This window comes from Triplophysa rosa, linkage group LG13 (assembly GCF_024868665.1).
Source record: "Triplophysa rosa linkage group LG13, Trosa_1v2, whole genome shotgun sequence".
In the NCBI taxonomy this organism is placed as follows: Eukaryota; Metazoa; Chordata; class Actinopteri; order Cypriniformes; family Nemacheilidae; genus Triplophysa; species Triplophysa rosa.
In genome coordinates this window covers 14,312,157-14,329,955 of record NC_079902.1, presented here as the reverse complement: position 1 = coordinate 14,329,955, position 17,799 = coordinate 14,312,157, and the positions used below count along the sequence as shown (strand labels likewise).

The 17,799-nt window shown below is 38.5% G+C and overlaps 1 protein-coding gene across 2 annotated transcripts in view; it reads left to right on the top strand.

Moving 5' to 3' along the window:
- The window catches only part of rnf130 (ring finger protein 130), a 49,314-nt gene that overhangs the window by 29,175 nt on the left and 2,340 nt on the right, over positions 1–17,799 (top strand). Inside the window, exons 6-10 of one of the 2 annotated variants that reach the window (XM_057349607.1) lie at positions 7,242–7,324; positions 12,147–12,243; positions 13,441–13,645; positions 15,842–15,935; positions 16,140–16,507. In XM_057349607.1, coding sequence (XP_057205590.1) covers positions 7,242–7,324; positions 12,147–12,243; positions 13,441–13,645; positions 15,842–15,935; positions 16,140–16,155 — 495 coding nt within the window. In that variant the 3' untranslated portion in view covers positions 16,156–16,507. Of the gene's footprint in view, positions 1–7,241; positions 7,325–12,146; positions 12,244–13,440; positions 13,646–15,841; positions 15,936–16,139; positions 16,508–17,799 lie in introns of those variants that run through there. The other variant, XM_057349608.1, reaches the window with a different exon arrangement.

Sequence of the window (17,799 nt, the reverse complement as noted above, 5' to 3'; positions counted from 1 at the left end):
CTCTCTCTCTCTCTCTCTCTCTCTCTCTCTCTCTCTCTCTCTCTCTCTCTCTCTCTCTCTCTCTCTCTCTCTCTCTCTCTCTCTCTCTCTCTCTCTCTCTCATAATTACCCAGCCCCTTTTAAAGTCTGATAATATCGTCGTGTTTGATCAGGTACGGTGCATTCACCGAAGCATCCTTCATACACCCTTAAGCTTCACAGCCGTAGCTTCTCAGCCTCTGAGTATTGGCCTCGGTCCCTCTGCAGGGACGGGCTGGACCACAGTCGATGACTCTCGCACTGAAAGGGGCCTATTAGAAACCGTACACCGCTCACCATAACCTGACCTTGACCATGCAGAGTAGACATGACACTGCCAGGTGATGGAAATAGCATCGAGAGTAGAGAAGGTACTTCCAGGAAGAACAGGGCAGGGTGTGATAGAAAACCTAGGAGGGGTTTTTGTCACATTCTAAATGGCTTCACGCAGTGGGCGGTCCGCTTAGCTGACTGAATGATATATGTGTGAGGATAATGTACAGTCGGTGTACAGCTTTCAATTTTGATAACCGACTGTACATTATCCTGGGCCATATATAAATACATGGGCGTGGAATATTACTTGTAGATTTGCTTATATTTTATTGCTAAAACACCTTGGTGGTTGTCAGTGTCTTTGTCTTTTTCCTGCTGCTGTAGTGCAGCCATGATTTCCTCTTTGAGACTATTGTGACCTCGAATTATTTAGAGGAACTATGTGATTAAAGGTTTTCAGGCTGTACACACGGCCTATCATAATATTCCAACAACTGCAGAAGGCAATACTTAAAGAAACTGAATGCCTGTTTTGTTGAGAAATTGGATTGATTAGCTCTTCCCTTTATCGTTCTCTAATTGAAAGGTTCATATTCATGACGACCAAACTTTGTGCTTATTATTAATAAAGTGCTGGTAATGTATGTGTACAATAAACATTTTGTTTGGACTTAGAAATGTGTAGGCTAGGCCCTAATAAAAACTTAACTTGAAATTGCCACCCACCTTTTTACTTTTGATTTTCCATAGAACGTGCAAAATACATTGCACAATTACAGTATAAGTCCTATCTACACATAGAAAAAGTATTACACGATGCAAAAAAATATGTTAAACAACATTAAATAATATTCACCTACCACATGCTCATCGGGTGATAATAATTAGCCAAAACATTTCGAAAACAAGCGCGTGCTACAAAAACGAGCCGCCAAGGTGACATTTCAACACCTGACAAACGGATAGCGACTCGTAAGTAGCACTTAAAGCACTGCTACTTGCAGTCGTGTGAAGTGCATTTTTGGGAAACGCACGTGAAACGATGACGAACGATCGTAAAGTGGCTCGTAGAAAACGCTCTTAAGTGCTAAGATCCATCGTTATCGGGAAACGCAGCCCAGGTCGGTTTTGAAGTTTTCTATCTCCCTGTTGTAACGCAAAGTTGGGATGTATAGAGAAAAAAATATTAAAATTACCAGAGAAAAGTATTGACATGAAGCAAAAGCTGTTATACTTCCCTCGAGTTTAATAAGGCTGCTTTTGCACCGTCACAGTCATCAGCATAAATGCAGATTCGAGCGACAAAACATAAAAGGAATCCAACCTCGGTCACAGAAACAAAACAAGAAAAAATAAAGAACCGAAACCGGCCGAGCAGTTCTCTCATCTCATGTTAGTTCTCCCCCCATTAGTATTCCCCCATGCCGTCTCACACATGCGAAGATCTTTATCACCGTAAATACACAAACTTACCGTAAACTCTCTACATCTACACTGCACGCGAGCGGCATTGCGAAGTGTACTTGGGTTAAGACCACGTGTATGATCCAAACATCAACAACACTGTGTTCGTTCGGATATAAAATCACACCCTGCCATATTTTCAAACATAAGTCCGGTTGTATTGCAGCTATTTATAAAGAAACTTCCACTTGATGACATCATATTACTGGTATTTAAGACAGCTGTGTGAACGCTGTCTTACCGGTAAATTGACAGAATGCCGTTGCTTGTGTGAACAGCTAAAATTTAAATAAATTTAAGCCCTGCGTGAAAAGGGCTATTGAAGCGTTGAGTTTTTATTACCTCAGAATGAGCTATTTCTGTCTACATACACCACGGGTCCCCTTACATGGAATTTGTCATGTTGTTTCTACAGTAGCCCTAAACGGATAAACTGCTCTACAGAACGCATTTCGTAAATACATTATCTTCTTCGGCAAAGAAGTGAAAACGTGACTCCATCTTAGTGCTGTGAGAGCTGCTGTAGCGCTTTGAAAGGGAGGGGTGCAGTGAGCCGTTGGTTGCAATTCGCAATCTCACCGCTATAAGCCACTAAAGTTCATACTAGGGTTGTCATGGTACCATAAACATGTCTTACGATACTATACCAGCTGAAGTATCTCGATACCAAGTAGTATCACGATGCTGTGCCATATAATTCAAATCTATACAAAAAACACAGATTTAGATTAAACATTGTAATTGTATTTACTATAGTAAACTGTATTATACTTTGGACTAGAATATGTTGTCGTATTAACTGTAGTAATTGGATAAATTGTAGCAAATACATTTACATTTAGTCATTTGTAGATACTATAAATACTGTAGTATACTTAAATATTTACTATGATAAGACTCAAAAACACTAGTATCTATGAGTTTTACTAGTTTACTGTAGTAAATACTAAAGTACACTAGATCATTTTTCATGTAGGAACTAATTCAAATGTGGGACAAATTTAATTGATACAGCAGTCTTTATAAAGGGAATTATAAGGCTTACTTTAAATGCAGAACTAAAACGGCCAGTAGGTGGCGTCAATTTTCCACTGAGTTAGTGAATCATTTAACCAACTCGTTCAAATCGCCAATTTGAATCATTAACTCGTCCGAGACATTCAAAACACACATTCATTTTGGAGATAAACACCGCAAAAAGGCAGATGTATGTGTTCAAATAATATGAATGCGCATATGCAACATTAACTACGGTACTACGATACTACCATTTCAAAAATAGAGAGGCATCGCGGGTATTATGAAGCTTTCGCATCGCGATGCTACCGTAGCACGGTACACCGTGCAACCCTAGTTCATACACTGGACCTTTAATTTATATTGTCAATCCAAAGAATTAGTTAGTTTACATATTTATAGACGGATTGTCTTCTGCGTGCATCCGATATAACCGGCTATACAACCAGTGGCGTAACTTTATTTTGAAAAGTGGTGGGGACAAAGACGACACAAACAATACTTTAATAAATTGTTTCTGTAATAACTCGTTGGGAATATTCATGGGCGTAACAAGCGTGAAAAATGTAGGTGACTCCTCTGCGCCGCTGTATCGACGGCTTCAGTGGTGTAACGTTAGTGCGAAAGACGCATGACAAGTAATATTGACACTGCCGTGAAGCAGGTTCGAATCCGCTGATCTCACTATTCTAAATTTTCACATCACATATCAGATCTGCTTCCATTTGTTTTTAAACTATATCATGTTTTCATCAGTATATAATTTAAAGCATGTTGTGCTTTATTATATGTAAGGATGGCTGTTGCCGTACGTAATTAAACGTATTAATTCGTGATAAAATAAAAACTACTGAAACGAATGTGTGTTTTCCCCATGTTAAAAATTTGGTGTTTGACACAGATTACCTGTCGGTGGGTCAAGGATTGAGAGTTTGGGAATCCCCTGCTAATAAGGACAAACATTCAAGTATACAGGGGAACAGATGGAAAAATAATATCTTTAAAAAAAATCTTATTTTCACTTATTACTAAAGGCATTGCCAGATAAGATACAAATATACAATGAACTTTTGAAATTTTGTTTTGTGACTTTTTCCATTTATTGGAGTTTTCTATCAAGTATCAAAATGTAATTAATCTTGCAATAGACGATAGCAACCGCATGTCGAGAACAATAAGGACGAATATACACTCACCTAAAGGATTATTAGGAACACCTGTTCAATTTCTCATTAATGCAATTATCTAATCAACCAATCACATGGCAGTTGCTTCAATGCATTTAGGGGTGTGGTCCTGGTCAAGACAATCTCCTGAACTCCAAACTGAATGTCAGAATGGGAAAGAAAGGTGATTTAAGCAATTTTGAGCGTGGCATGGTTGTTGGTGCCAGACGGGCCGGTCTGAGTATTTCACAATCTGCTCAGTTACTGGGATTTTCACGCACAACCATTTCTAGGGTTTACAAAGAATGGTGTGAAAAGGGAAAAACATCCAGTATGCGGCAGTCCTGTGGGCGAAAATGCCTTGTTGATGCTAGAGGTCAGAGGAGAATGGGCCGACTGATTCAAGCTGATAGAAGAGCAACTTTGACTGAAATAACCACTCGTTACAACCGAGGTATGCAGCAAAGCATTTGTGAAGCCACAACACGCACAACCTTGAGGCAGATGGGCTACAACAGCAGAAGACCCCACCGGGTACCACTCATCTCCACTACAAATAGGAAAAAGAGGCTACAATTTGCACGAGCTCACCAAAATTGGACAGTTGAAGACTGGAAAAATGTTGCCTGGTCTGATGAGTCTCGATTTCTGTTGAGACATTCAAATGGTAGAGTCAGAATTTGGCGTAAACAGAATGAGAACATGGATCCATCATGCCTTGTTACCACTGTGCAGGCTGGTGGTGGTGGTGTAATGGTGTGGGGGATGTTTTCTTGGCACACTTTAGGCCCCTTAGTGCCAATTGGGCATCGTTTAAATGCCACGGCCTACCTGAGCATTGTTTCTGACCATGTCCATCCCTTTATGACCACCATGTACCCATCCTCTAATGGCTACTTCCAGCAGGATAATGCACCATGTCACAAAGCTCGAATCATTTCAAATTGGTTTCTTGAACATGACAATGAGTTCACTGTACTAGAATGGCCCCCACAGTCACCAGATCTCAACCCGATAGAACATCTTTGGGATGTGGTGGAACGGGAGCTTCGTGCCCTGGATGTGCATCCCACAAATCTCCATCAACTGCAAGATGCTATCCTATCAATATGGGCCAACATTTCTAAAGAATGCTTTCAGCACCTTGTTGAATCAATGCCACGTAGAATTAAGGCAGTTCTGAAGGCGAAAGGGGGTCAAACACCGTATTAGTATGGTGTTCCTAATAATCCTTTAGGTGAGTGTATATCACCAAAGTGCAATTAAGCGCAAAATGTTTGGTACATGTATGACTTGAAGAGCCATTTTCAAATATTTTCATCATTTTCTTAAAAATAAATACCTTTACAATCTGATATGTGATAGGGAAAAAGTTCAGCAAACAGCAGTCGCGAACCCACGACGACCTAAAATGACATATATGCCTAAATAATGACATATATATATATATAAGGTAATATTCACAAATGAATAAAAAATTGCATGTTTGTCTTGGCTAAAACACGATAGGAAATGTTTTGTCTGTATATGTTACAAATAAGCTAATAAGATATTTCAAATAATTAACAAAATAATCGACAGTCCAGTAATTTACTCATGTAGCAAGTATCTGTGTAATAAGCGGAATAATGTACATCCAACAGGTTGTTATTGCAAAATGAACTCCCTTCAGTGTGATACAATACTGATCATTCTGCCATGAAAACTGGCTAGTTGTATCCCTTACATAAAACAACAAGACAGGGACATATACACTGACTATTCATTGAATTGTCAAGGCTTTTTAAATGAATGCTGGAAGATTTGTAGGAATCACATTAAACATTTTTATGAAATGGTTGAAAATATAGATGATGGTCACTAGTCACTACCAGTAGGCAAGATTTCCTCTGCGGTGCCGAGATTTGACTCAGACTGACCTCAGAGGTCACTGGTGTGACAGATGAGCTGAAAGCAGAGCCACAGAGACATCTTTGACACATTGTATCTAGTAAATCTGCTGACGGATTGCTCTCTCTCTCGCTCAGTCACCCGTGCAGTAACTACACTGTGAGCATAGCAGCTTCCCAAAGTTAGGGGAGTTCAAGAGTTTATTAAACTCTCTATTACTGACTGAACCTGGACTATAAATAGAAGTAAAATAGAGTATATTTAGGATCTATGTTAGGAAATTATTTGACACGAAATACATCTAGTATGTTTGGAATGGCATGCTACTTTACTACTCTGATGGTGTGTGACATTTTTTGTATGCAAACAGCCAGATCACACTGCTTTTATTTCCCAAAAACATGAGTCTATGATCATCCTTTTATGATCGTTTACAGTAAATCTCAGTTAGTTTGTCATGTTTTACTACATCCTTAGCAGTTCGATTTCTCATCAGTTCAATCACTTTAAAGCCATCTGTTTGGAGAATTTAGTTGACTATGCCGTTTCTAAGCAAGCACACAGGCTTCTTAACTGAAGCCTAAATGGTGCACTTGAGAATAGCCGGATGAGATGAATAGAAGGGCGAGGTCAAAAGATCAAATCAATATGGGGTGAATGCAGGTGCTCAAGGCATATCACGGCATTTAAAGAGAAAGTCACAGCTGCTTTATTACCTTTTCTCACAGATATGTGCCATAAGGCCAGCATTCATATTTTATAAGAATGGGTGTGTGATGCTCAAGAAGAGAATGAGCATCCAGCACTCAGGGTCCTAAAGGGAGTTAATTATGTTACTGTATGTTAATACTGTGAGAGGATTTGGGGAATTTTGTCAGTTATTGTGAACTACCTTCTGTTTTGTCAACTATGACAATTTGATAGCATTTTGCTGTTTATTATTTATTAAAGTGATAATTTACCCCAAAATGAAAATTCTGTCATCATTTAGCCTACTCACCCGCTTGTCATTTCAAACCTTTATGACTTTCTTTCTTCTTTACAATACAAAAGAAGATATTTTGAAGAATGTTGTTAACTGAACAGTGATGGCACTCATTCACTTGCATTGGTTTTGTGTCTATACAATGAAAGTCAATGGGTGTCGCCGCCGTTTGGTTACCAACTTTCTCAATATTTTCTTTTGTGTTCTGCCGAAGAAAGAAAGTCACACAGGTGTGAAATGACAAGAAGGCGACTTAACGATGACAGAATTTTCATTTTTGGGTGAACTATTCCTTTTATTATGAATTCTGAAGGTGTGGCCTAATGATGCTGTTTTTGCTTTCATTTGGGTGTTTTAGCTACAGTATATTGCATAGACTGTTTAAAAGCCTTAACTATATTTTTTGTCTTGTTCATGTTTTGCAGGAAACGGAACCAGATTTTAATCATTGTGCAGTATGCATTGAAGGTTACCATCTAAATGATGTGGTCCGCATCTTGCCTTGCAAGTAAGTTTATATGTGTTTGCAAGTCAATGTGTTTGGCATTTTCCATGAACATAGTACACTTTGTGTGCCATTTCATTTTAAACCGATATAAACAAATGTCTACAAATGTTTAATATTGATTTTTTTGTTGTTGAAAGGATTAAAGTGTAGTTAGACGTCACAAAATTTTGAAAACTTGCAAACGTCATAGAAAATTAATAGTCAATAAAAAAAATTCCTTTGACCTCTTAAGGTTGGCGATCAATTTTTTTTGGAGGCTAATGACTGGATTATGACCTTTATCACCCTGAATTGATTTCAATTTCATTTTTACTCCTCCATGAAATGTACCACCTGTAACATAGTTGTCATAGCTAAATGTACAGCAGCAAAAAAGATTTATCTCTCCATAAGCACGGATTTCTTTAGCACTGCCCGGTGTAGTCTGGTTCCCACCTCAAAATTGGTCGAATTACATTTGTAGAGAGCGAGAGAGAAAGATCCGAGGTCACGTGCTGTTGTGACTTTGTTGCGGAAATATGGCACTGCTGTGACTGTGATTCACTGGCGCTGTCAGACCGGCCCTGCTTATTTTTAGCAGCGTCATCTTCCAGTGACCTCTCGGTAGCCGACGCAAACACGTACGCACATACTTACTTACATACACAGACACGCTATTCACACAATGCATTGAAGGGACGAGATATATGTACACGCAAATACGTAAACATGCCCTTTCCGACCGCTTCAGACACCATCTGCTGGGTCTGACCCAGTCACACAGCTGGAAGTCTGGCCGGTAATTCTGCGGATCATCTTACAACAAACACACAATCTAAAACACATATGCCATACATTAGTTTGGTTTGTTGTTGTAGCCTGCTCCATAAATTGGTCCTAATTACATTTTGTACAAAACAATATTGTTGTATGTACCTTTTTCATAATTATCACGTCGAGTTTACTAAGATGTTAATTCATACAGTAACTATTCAGATGCACTGTGGAATTCTTTTTGACCGATTCAATAAATGAACTGGTTCATTTGTTCTTAAATCAAACTTCACTAGGATATGTTTGGTTTTGCATGCAGCCGTGTTGTCTTTATTTCACAGTGCCCTTTGTTTTTATCACATTGCCTTTAAATCACCCTGCAAACTTACAATTCGGGTAAAACATTATTTATCTTGCCGTAGTGCTGCTCAATAGTATTGCTGGAAAGATTTGTGCTCATGTTACAACCGCATTTACACAAACGATCGACAACATACAGTAACACAGCATGGTTCTCATAAGTATATTATTGTGTAGCCTTATCTCATGCAGTATCTGTTCATTCTGCATGAAATCTACTGCTTCACAGCAATAACATTAGTTTTGTCATCCTTAACGCACAACCAAGCACCCACCCACACCTCTCTCCCGCTTTCTTTCTCTATGTGTGTCTCTCTGTAGACTGTACTGTACAGTAGCAGTAAAACGGTAATCCTGAGGCTGGTTAATTGCATTGTTCTCTGTGGTTCTCTGTGTACGGCTGAATCACTGCCTCACTCCTATCAGATCAAATAACACTCTCACAAGCCAGTTCCTGCTACTGGCATCCAGCAGCTCACCACTCTGAAGCTCTTAGTCACGATGAGTGACAGCCTCAATCTTACCATGCATTAATGTTCTGTGGCTTTCGGTGTAAGTTTTGGAATTTCTGTTGGTTTTGGGATAATCTGCATGCTAGCGGGAATATTTACAGCTCTTCTCTTCTGGGGAATGAGATCCCTCGGAATATTGATGACTCATGTTGCACTCATGAGTGTGTCCAGTGTTAATTTTGTTTGTTTAAAAAAAGTGACGCTCACTTAAAGCAATTCGCTTGTAGGAAAATAGGAAATACATCAACACAGGAAATAAAAAAGCCTGCTCTGTTAGTGATTTAATGAGGTCATTCAGATACCACTGTAACCTGATGTACACTATACAATAGTCATACAATATGTATGAATACTCAGCATTGACTATTCAGAGCTAGTTTAGCAGGAGCAGGGACATGCCGTTCGGTTGAAAGAAGGGAGTAAATTTGTACTGCATGAATGTGAATGACAGAACATAGAAAATGATGCATATGAAAAAAGATCAGCTATAGGGTGGTACTTTATTTAGTCAGTGGTTAGATTATGTAAAATGAGTCTTGATATTGTTAGCAGAAATAGTTGATTTTGAAGAATGGTTATGGATGGCGTGAGTTCTGGCAGGACCTTCTGTTTTATTGGCCAATGGCAGATGAGGAAGTGATAAAAAAATCTACTTGTGGTTTTGTTTTGGTGATGGTAAAGGTTCACAAAAGATGCACTTTAAACAGGGTCATATTAAAGGTCCAATGTGTAATAGGTCCAATAGGATCTATTGATAGAAAGGCAATATAATATACATAACTATGTCTTTAGAGAGTTACATAATGAAGCGTTATGTTTGTATTACCTTAGAATGAGCTATTTCTATCTGCATACACAGCGGGTCCCCTTACATGGAATTCACCATGTTGTTTCTACAGTAGCCCTAAACGGACAAATTGCTCTGCAGAGCGCGTTTCGTAAATACTATATCTCATTCGGCAAAGAAGCTAAAGTGTGATGACATCTTATTCTGTGTCAACCACCGTAGTGCTTCGAGAGGTAGGGGTGGAGTAAGCCATTGGTTGCAATTCGCAACCTCCCTGCTAGATGCCGCTAAATTTCGTACACTGGACCATTAAGTAAAACGGTCGATTTTATCTCTCTTTGCCCCGAACGAATGTAAACATGTGATAAATACATCAGAATCATAACTTTAACATCTGTCCTTATCTCATTGCTGTATACTCCATAAGTACCTGTGCTCTCTAAGCATGAGAGGCTCCCCGGCCACAATCAATAACTCATAGCATAAGTAATGGCAGCGCACTTGACCCAGCGTTCACCATTCAATTTACGTCCCAGCGCATTACCTTCCCTGTTTCTCCAATACCTTTCCTATGGGGTGCGACCCTCACTTTATGACCTCTCTAACCATGAGATGCATGTTATGCAACACACCTTGTCTGACTGCAAAGTAAATGTAAAATAGTACAAAGATTAAGCCCACACGCAGCTCTAGTCTGCTTCACTTTGATCTCTTTAGTAGTCTTTGTGTTGTAAGCACCCTCATCATTAATTCATCTGAACCTTGTTTGTGTGTTCTCCATCAAAGCAAATAAAGCTTTGTTGGAGTTTGTCGGGGCTCTCGCCTGGCTATAGGATCATTTCATAGCGTCCAGTCAGTACCCACAGCGTGGCAGAGGCACTTAGCATTGCATGACATCCTTAGAAAACCTCAACAAAAAAACAGACATGTGTCAAAATCAACCCCTCATTTATAGACCACTTCGCAAGATGTAAACACTGCTCCGGAAGCACTTCCGGATAATTTAAAAAAAATGTTATTATTATTGTTAAAATATTACACGTATACAGTAGTTAAGTCTTTAAATTATTTGTTTAACATTTTGATTCGGTTATACATTTTTTGATGGTTGTGTTTTGTTCAAAAACTAAAACAGAAAGTTCTTCTGGACCAGTGTTGGACTAGCTTTGTTTACGTCGTCCGAAGTGGTCTATTCTAGTCTACATAAGTGCTTCTTGATGTAATGCCAGGGGTACGTATAAGTAGCATGTCATATAAATATTTGTAGATTTTGATATACGTTTCCATAAAAGAAAAAGCTAATATTACTGATGATATGGCTGTATAACTTACGAACATAATTGCATTTGGCTGTCACACAAAGGCATTAATGATAACAATGAGCCAAATTGTATGGGTCCTTAGAGTTCGAAATTCACTGCTGTTACGTTATATACAGATATGATTCGTACAGATATGATTTGTAATATTTCTACTAACAGAAAACCTGCATACTGTATGCATCTTTCTAAGGAGAGGTAACTCTTTTTATTCAATCCCTAAACTGATGTAAGAAATGTAGTTGATTGTTACCGAAACTGTTACTTTAGGGAAAATTTAGAACAAAAATATCGAGTCATACCTGATATGGCCAGTCTTGAGTGCATTGTGCATTAAGCTCTTACCAATGTTACGTTTATTGAGTGTTACAGTTATCCTCTCTCCTATCAAAAACATTCCCGAATCCTATTGGTTAGTAAGAATTACTATTGGTCTATATGAAATACTCAAATAACTGGCATATGCACTTGGGTGTTGTTCAAAATCCATGTAGTGCCCACACCTTTTGCTGTGGGTTCGTAAAACCCTCACACTGCAGATCTGACCGTATGTGATGAAAATTCCGCAGAGCCACAATGGCCGCCTTGTTTCTAGCAAGAGCCACAATGGCCGGCTTGTGCAGAGAAACTCGGTTATGAAGAGGGTTTCCGCCGCTGAGAGCTCAGGGTCTTTCCTGCAGTGAACACAGCTCAGATTGTGTGGCAGCCGGATACGAGGAGGAGGAGAGACTCAAAAGCGCTCTGTGAAAGCTCATGTTGCTGCTTTTGAAGCCCACCAGCTTCTTGCTTTTAATCTGCCTCGCTCACTCTGTCTCTAGTTGTAATGTGAATGTGTAATGCACTTCTTTTAAACCAATGTGAGCGGTTTCAAATATTCATTGTTGCCGACCATGGAGAAATAAAAGGATTTTACATAATTGAACATAGTTGTTGGTTTAAAATCATTTTAGAATGCTTATGGATATTATTGGTTTTAACCAAATAAAGCATAATAAAGAATGTGATGTAGGTGAGGTTTATGTTAGTGTGAACTAATTAGATCATGGGTTCTTGTTTTATGACTATTAAATGTCATAATGTTCTCTCTTCAGGCACGTCTTCCATAAAATGTGTGTGGATCCATGGCTAAATGAGCACTGCACCTGCCCTATGTGTAAACTCAACATACTTAAAGCACTGGGAGTTATGGTGAGTACATATAAAGACACATATTTACTTAATATCCCAAACATAAATGTGGGATATTCCATTGACTTCAATTGTTTTTATATTAAGCTAATTATAATTTTAATAACTAACACTAAACCAAAGCAAAGATATTTATGTTAACAAGATGCGCCAATGCTGTTACAATGCATGTGGAGGAATGCAACGGTCAATATGGCCGCTCCGGCGAAGGAAGTCCCACCTTCCAGTAAAACGAGCCAATTTTCAATCAATAAAGATTCTCTGGGGCGGGGCTCTCGTGATAGTAGCTGATTTTAGCGCAATTTAAGCTTAGCAAACCAAAGTTATGATATAGTTCAGGTCATGTTTAATTATTGATCAGAAAACATGCTGTTTAATTGTGATTTTTGCCAGCGATTTTAGAAATATCTGCCTTCCCCCATTCAAGTAGATGGGACTGTGGAATTCCTATGACGTAAATATCTGCCTAGAGGCATTGCATACATGGCCGCCGAGTGGCAAGACTTCCGTAAACAGACTTTGACCAAAGTCATAATAAACCTAGCTTTAAACTTCAAAGTTTTTAGAAGAAAATAGGAAAGCAAAACTATTATTTTTAGTCTTGAATCATTTGTACCTTGGGGAATGTCCCCAAAGGGACAGAATTAACTGACTTCTGGGAGCAGTTTTGTCTCCAATGTATAGCTGAGTAATACCAAACACTTTTAAATGTCATACAAAAACAACAGGCACATGAAGTCTGGGGCATTGCTCCCCAGATTTTCCCTGGGCCAGCCCCTCCAAAAATGTCCAGCTGACAATGAAAAAAAAGAAACATTAAATACTTTGTATTATGTTTGAAATAATGACCACAGAAGTATGCATGCAAGGAACTATGAGTATTTTATTAGAAAAATGATGTTCATAATATCTCCTCAGTCCAACCAGCCTTGTAATTGGTCAGAGCATGTCCAAATGTTTTTTTGATCCAGTACTGCCATCTGCTGGTCATGTTAGTTATTTCACAATGATGCTTCCCTTTTAATGCTTTAAGTTTTCACTGTTCTAATCAAGTCTTATATCTCATCAATTTTGTACATTTCTGATGTTAATGAGATATTGTGTGAATTTTTATTGTATAAAAAAACATCATTGTAACTTTTAAATGTCATCAAATTAAAATGTATTAGTTGGATTAAGACATTCATTTATTTACAGCCGAACCTGCCCTGTGTGGACAACATGGGTTTTGACATGGAGCGGATGTCCCGCAGCCAGACGTCCAGCCAGAGAACGGCACTGATGGACCTGTCCTCTGAGACCAGCATCAGTCTGGAGCCTCTGCGGCATTCCAGTTCATCCCAGCACCCCTCCGACGATGAGCTCATGTCTCGAACCGGAGAGATTAACATCGCTGTTACCAGTAAGAACACAACTTCATTTAGATGATTTTTTTAAAGCTGAAGTGTGTCATTTCTGCATCACTCGTATCACCACACAGACCTGTAAAGATATCTTAGCAGACTGGTGACAGCAGAGTCATCATTTCCTTACATGAGTAGGATTTTTGTACTTATTTGAACTGTCCTTGAAACTGGGATAGGACACAGTATTGTATAATAGGAAATTACGCACTTCATCTTTAAGTTTCTCACCTCCCTTGGATTTGAGCTCTTTCTCTCTCTGTCCTTCATTTCCTCCTCAGCGGGGGGTAAACGTTTCTTACCTCTGTGCACTGACTGCATCACTCCTCCTGTTGTTCAGGGACATCTGTGTGCTGTGACTCGTGTGCTCTTTCCTCCTTCTGCAGAGACTCACTGATGTGAGCAGGTGTCTGTCCTAAACACACTGTGGTCTGCCCTTTACTGTCTAATGTTCTAGATTCCACAAATCACAAGTGTGTGTGTGTGTGGACTTGGTTTTTATGTGTTAGTGGGGACCTAAACCTGAATGCACACCAACACATGGGGACCCGTGTCACGGGCACAAAAGCTTATAAATTGTACAGAACGATAATTTTTGAAAATCTAAAAATGCAAAAAAGTTTTCTACGATCTTTAGGTTTAGGGGTTGGGTTAGGGGTAGGGGATAAAATATACCGTTTGTACAGTATACAACTCATTACGCCTATGGACTGTCCCCACAGAGATAATAAAACAGTCGTGTGTGTGCGTGCGTGCGTGCGTGCGTGCGTGCGTGCGTGCGTGCGTGTGTGTGTGTGTGTGTGTGTGTGTGTGTGTGTGTGGTAAGAGTAAACCCTACTGTATGTTATGGGGACCGAATACTGTAAATAGTAACCACAAGGACAGTAATAACATGCATTTCTGCCCTTGAGGAAAACAGTAAATGATAAAAAAGTAATTGATGTTTATTATGTAAAATTATAATATGACTATCTTTACTGTCCAATGGTCAGGCATCCAACTGCCAACAATCCGGAAAAATCCTGAATGATGAAAGCCCCGCCCGACATTTTTCTCCATTCATAAAACAAAACCATTGCAACATCTGTTTCATGTTGACTTCAAGGATATAATATACACTTCATGCAGTATAAAATCATCATTGTTAAGGAAAGTCCTTTAAAACCTGGCAACACAATGTGCAGCATGCAGTTTGATCTTACCTCCCAAAACATGTTCCCTGTAACAACTGGGGCTGATTAAACAAAAACACATGACGGAAATTTCATGTGTATAGGAGATTTAAAATGATCTTTTTCCATTCAAATAAAGTTTTGACCATTTATGTGAAGTGCAATTAAATTGATTGGAAATAAACAAAATTGGCTCTGCAACTTTTGCAAACAAAAAATGCTGTCACGTTTTTATTCATGCTACGAATAGAGAGATATTGGTGTTTGTACTATGTTTACTTGAGTGTGTTATTTAATAATTTCCTGAAATAATTCAGTCCATTGCATCTGCATGTTTTTGTTTTTTTGCTTTATATTAGCCATTTGTTAGCAGATATAGTTTTTGATACCATCATCTCTCTTCATAAGTATGTTAAAAGTGATAACCTTCTGTTGTAGAAACTTATGCACTTGTATATTTATTATTTACAGAACTTTTGTTTTAATACTAAGATTATGCCCAACAGTTGTAACCCGTCTTCAGGGCCAGAGTTTATATTGCAGTGATTATATCACCCATGCAGCTGTATCTGCCTAAATAGCTCTGCAGTTTATTTATTTATTTTAAAGGGTCATTTCTAAAATTCTGTGATAGATTGTTGTCTTATTTCAATAATTATGTTGTAAATATCCCATTACCGGTACTATGTAAAAAGAGAAATGTTAAGTACTCAGCTGCTACTTTTACTTGTCCAGTGGTCTTCAGATGCGAGATTGATGCTGCTTTGTAAACATCTTGCTAAACCAGCACTTCATGTCATGTGCTCTGACTGTGCTACATTCGGTTGAGCTTTCTTGTCTTGTTTGCGCTGTCTGGATCATTGCTCTCCGGAGGTTTCCTCTCCTGTTATATGGGAAAGTTCCTGTTTCTTCACGCCTTCACCTGTCTCCAGTTTCCTCTTCTCTTCGGCTTTCTGTGTCGTGATCATACCCTGGCCCCGCCCACTCCAGAAAATGACCCCTCCCCTTTTACTCTGTTAACAGAAGAGTGGTTTATTGTTGCCAGCTTCGCCGTCCTCTCTGCTCTCACACTTTGTTACATGATCATCAGAGCCACCACCAGCACCCCCACCTATGAGTGAGTATTTCGTTTTAAAAAACTGTGTCAAGTCTACATACAGTAATACAGCATCCTCCTACAACCAACCACAGTAACTTTACTTAGTATATTTTAAATGCAGTTTTATTTCTTATGTAGACAGGAATTTACAGGCACATTTAAATGAGATTTGTAATTTATTCTACAATGACTATATGCTTTATTATGTCTTATGTTTTACAGAGTGATGTTGGAATGAAGATGTTTCCTGGATTCGCACATCTTTAAATCTCACTTGTGCTAATTGCTCTTCAAGCTCATTTAGACATTTATTGGTAGTGTTAGGAGTCATTTTTATGTTTGTAGACTTGAGCCGGCTCATAGCTTTTCACTGGATGACATTGCCAATGAACCTCTACTGTTGTTTGATCCAATTGCTGTATTTAATGAGCACATTTTCGTTTGTTTTCTTTTGCTTAAATGCATAAAGTGTCTTACATAAACATTAAATAGATGAGATTTTACTTTACTTTTTCATTGTAATGTGAATTAGATGTTAGAATTAGAAATGTGTCAAAACACATTGTGTATTAAAGGTGCTTTATGCAAAAGTGTTTGTTGTGCTGAAATATAAGTTTGTTGAATGGATTCTTCTGTCATCCTCAAGCTGCTCTGATGATGCTTATGAGCAGTCCAGACAGAAAAGATGTCTTTTTATTTCCTTTTTACTGCTTGATGTTTGAGAGTATTCAGCTAAATTAATGCAAATATGTTTGAATGTGTATTAGACACTTATTGGTAGCTGAAAATACAGCCAGATTAACCAAAATGTTAAAAATGAACACTGGTCAGAGTGGACAGGGTAAATGATCAAGTAAATTACATTAGCTATCAAGTTAAAAGTAGGCTGTGTCTAGCTAGTATTATAACCAGTAGAAGAACCGTTACTTGGCTAAACTTAAATGTGACAAAGTTACACAACCCATTCAACAAATTATTTAACAAAATTAATATACAATTAAATTCAACAAATTGTTTATTTAATACAATTGTTATACCATAAAATATTTATATAAATTAAATAAAATCTAAATTGTTCGGGCCATGTGTGTGCGTCCGATGAAACCGTCTTTACAGTAGTTGTGTTGTCAGTGATGTGTACAATTTTGGGAATAATTTGCATTTCTATAAGTGCAGAATCCATGCATAACATTACTGTACTATTACTGCTCACGTTTCATTAAACAGTGACTTATGTCCGTCACACAGCTAATATTACAACAACAACAACATATCTTGGTATGTTAGTATCTTACTCACATACTGATCCGAATCAAAGCATCCTCGGGGGTGATTTTTAGACGATCTTTCTCTCCAACGTCTCTCTGCTGGAAAGTATCTCCACAGATATCTGTGAGTATCTCTGCTAAAAGCCTTAGTACCGCGGGTCCTAACGCGTCTCTTCTGGAAAGTCTTTATAATATTAACACAGGTCCCAGCTCCTGCCTGACATTTATTCTTCTTTTTAAAGTTAAAATCCACAAAGCTTTTGTTTTATGTAATACATAAGACATCGCTCTTTCTACAGTCCTTCTAATGCCCGCAAAATCTCTTCCCTGCATCAACGTGAGAACAACATCATTTTGCACTGGGGTGGCCACCGTCGTGTTTGGACTGAGCGATTCGTTGCAAATCTATAATACAACGCTAGTGGCCGCTGTTGATCAAAAACTGCGCCTTTAAGGTATCTTTGAATTTTAAAGCCAAGTAAATCGATATGGTTTGTGATGTTTTTGGTTCAGGTTNATTTCTATAAGTGCAGAATCCATGCATAACATTACTGTACTATTACTGCTCACGTTTCATTAAACAGTGACTTATGTCCGTCACACAGCTAATATTA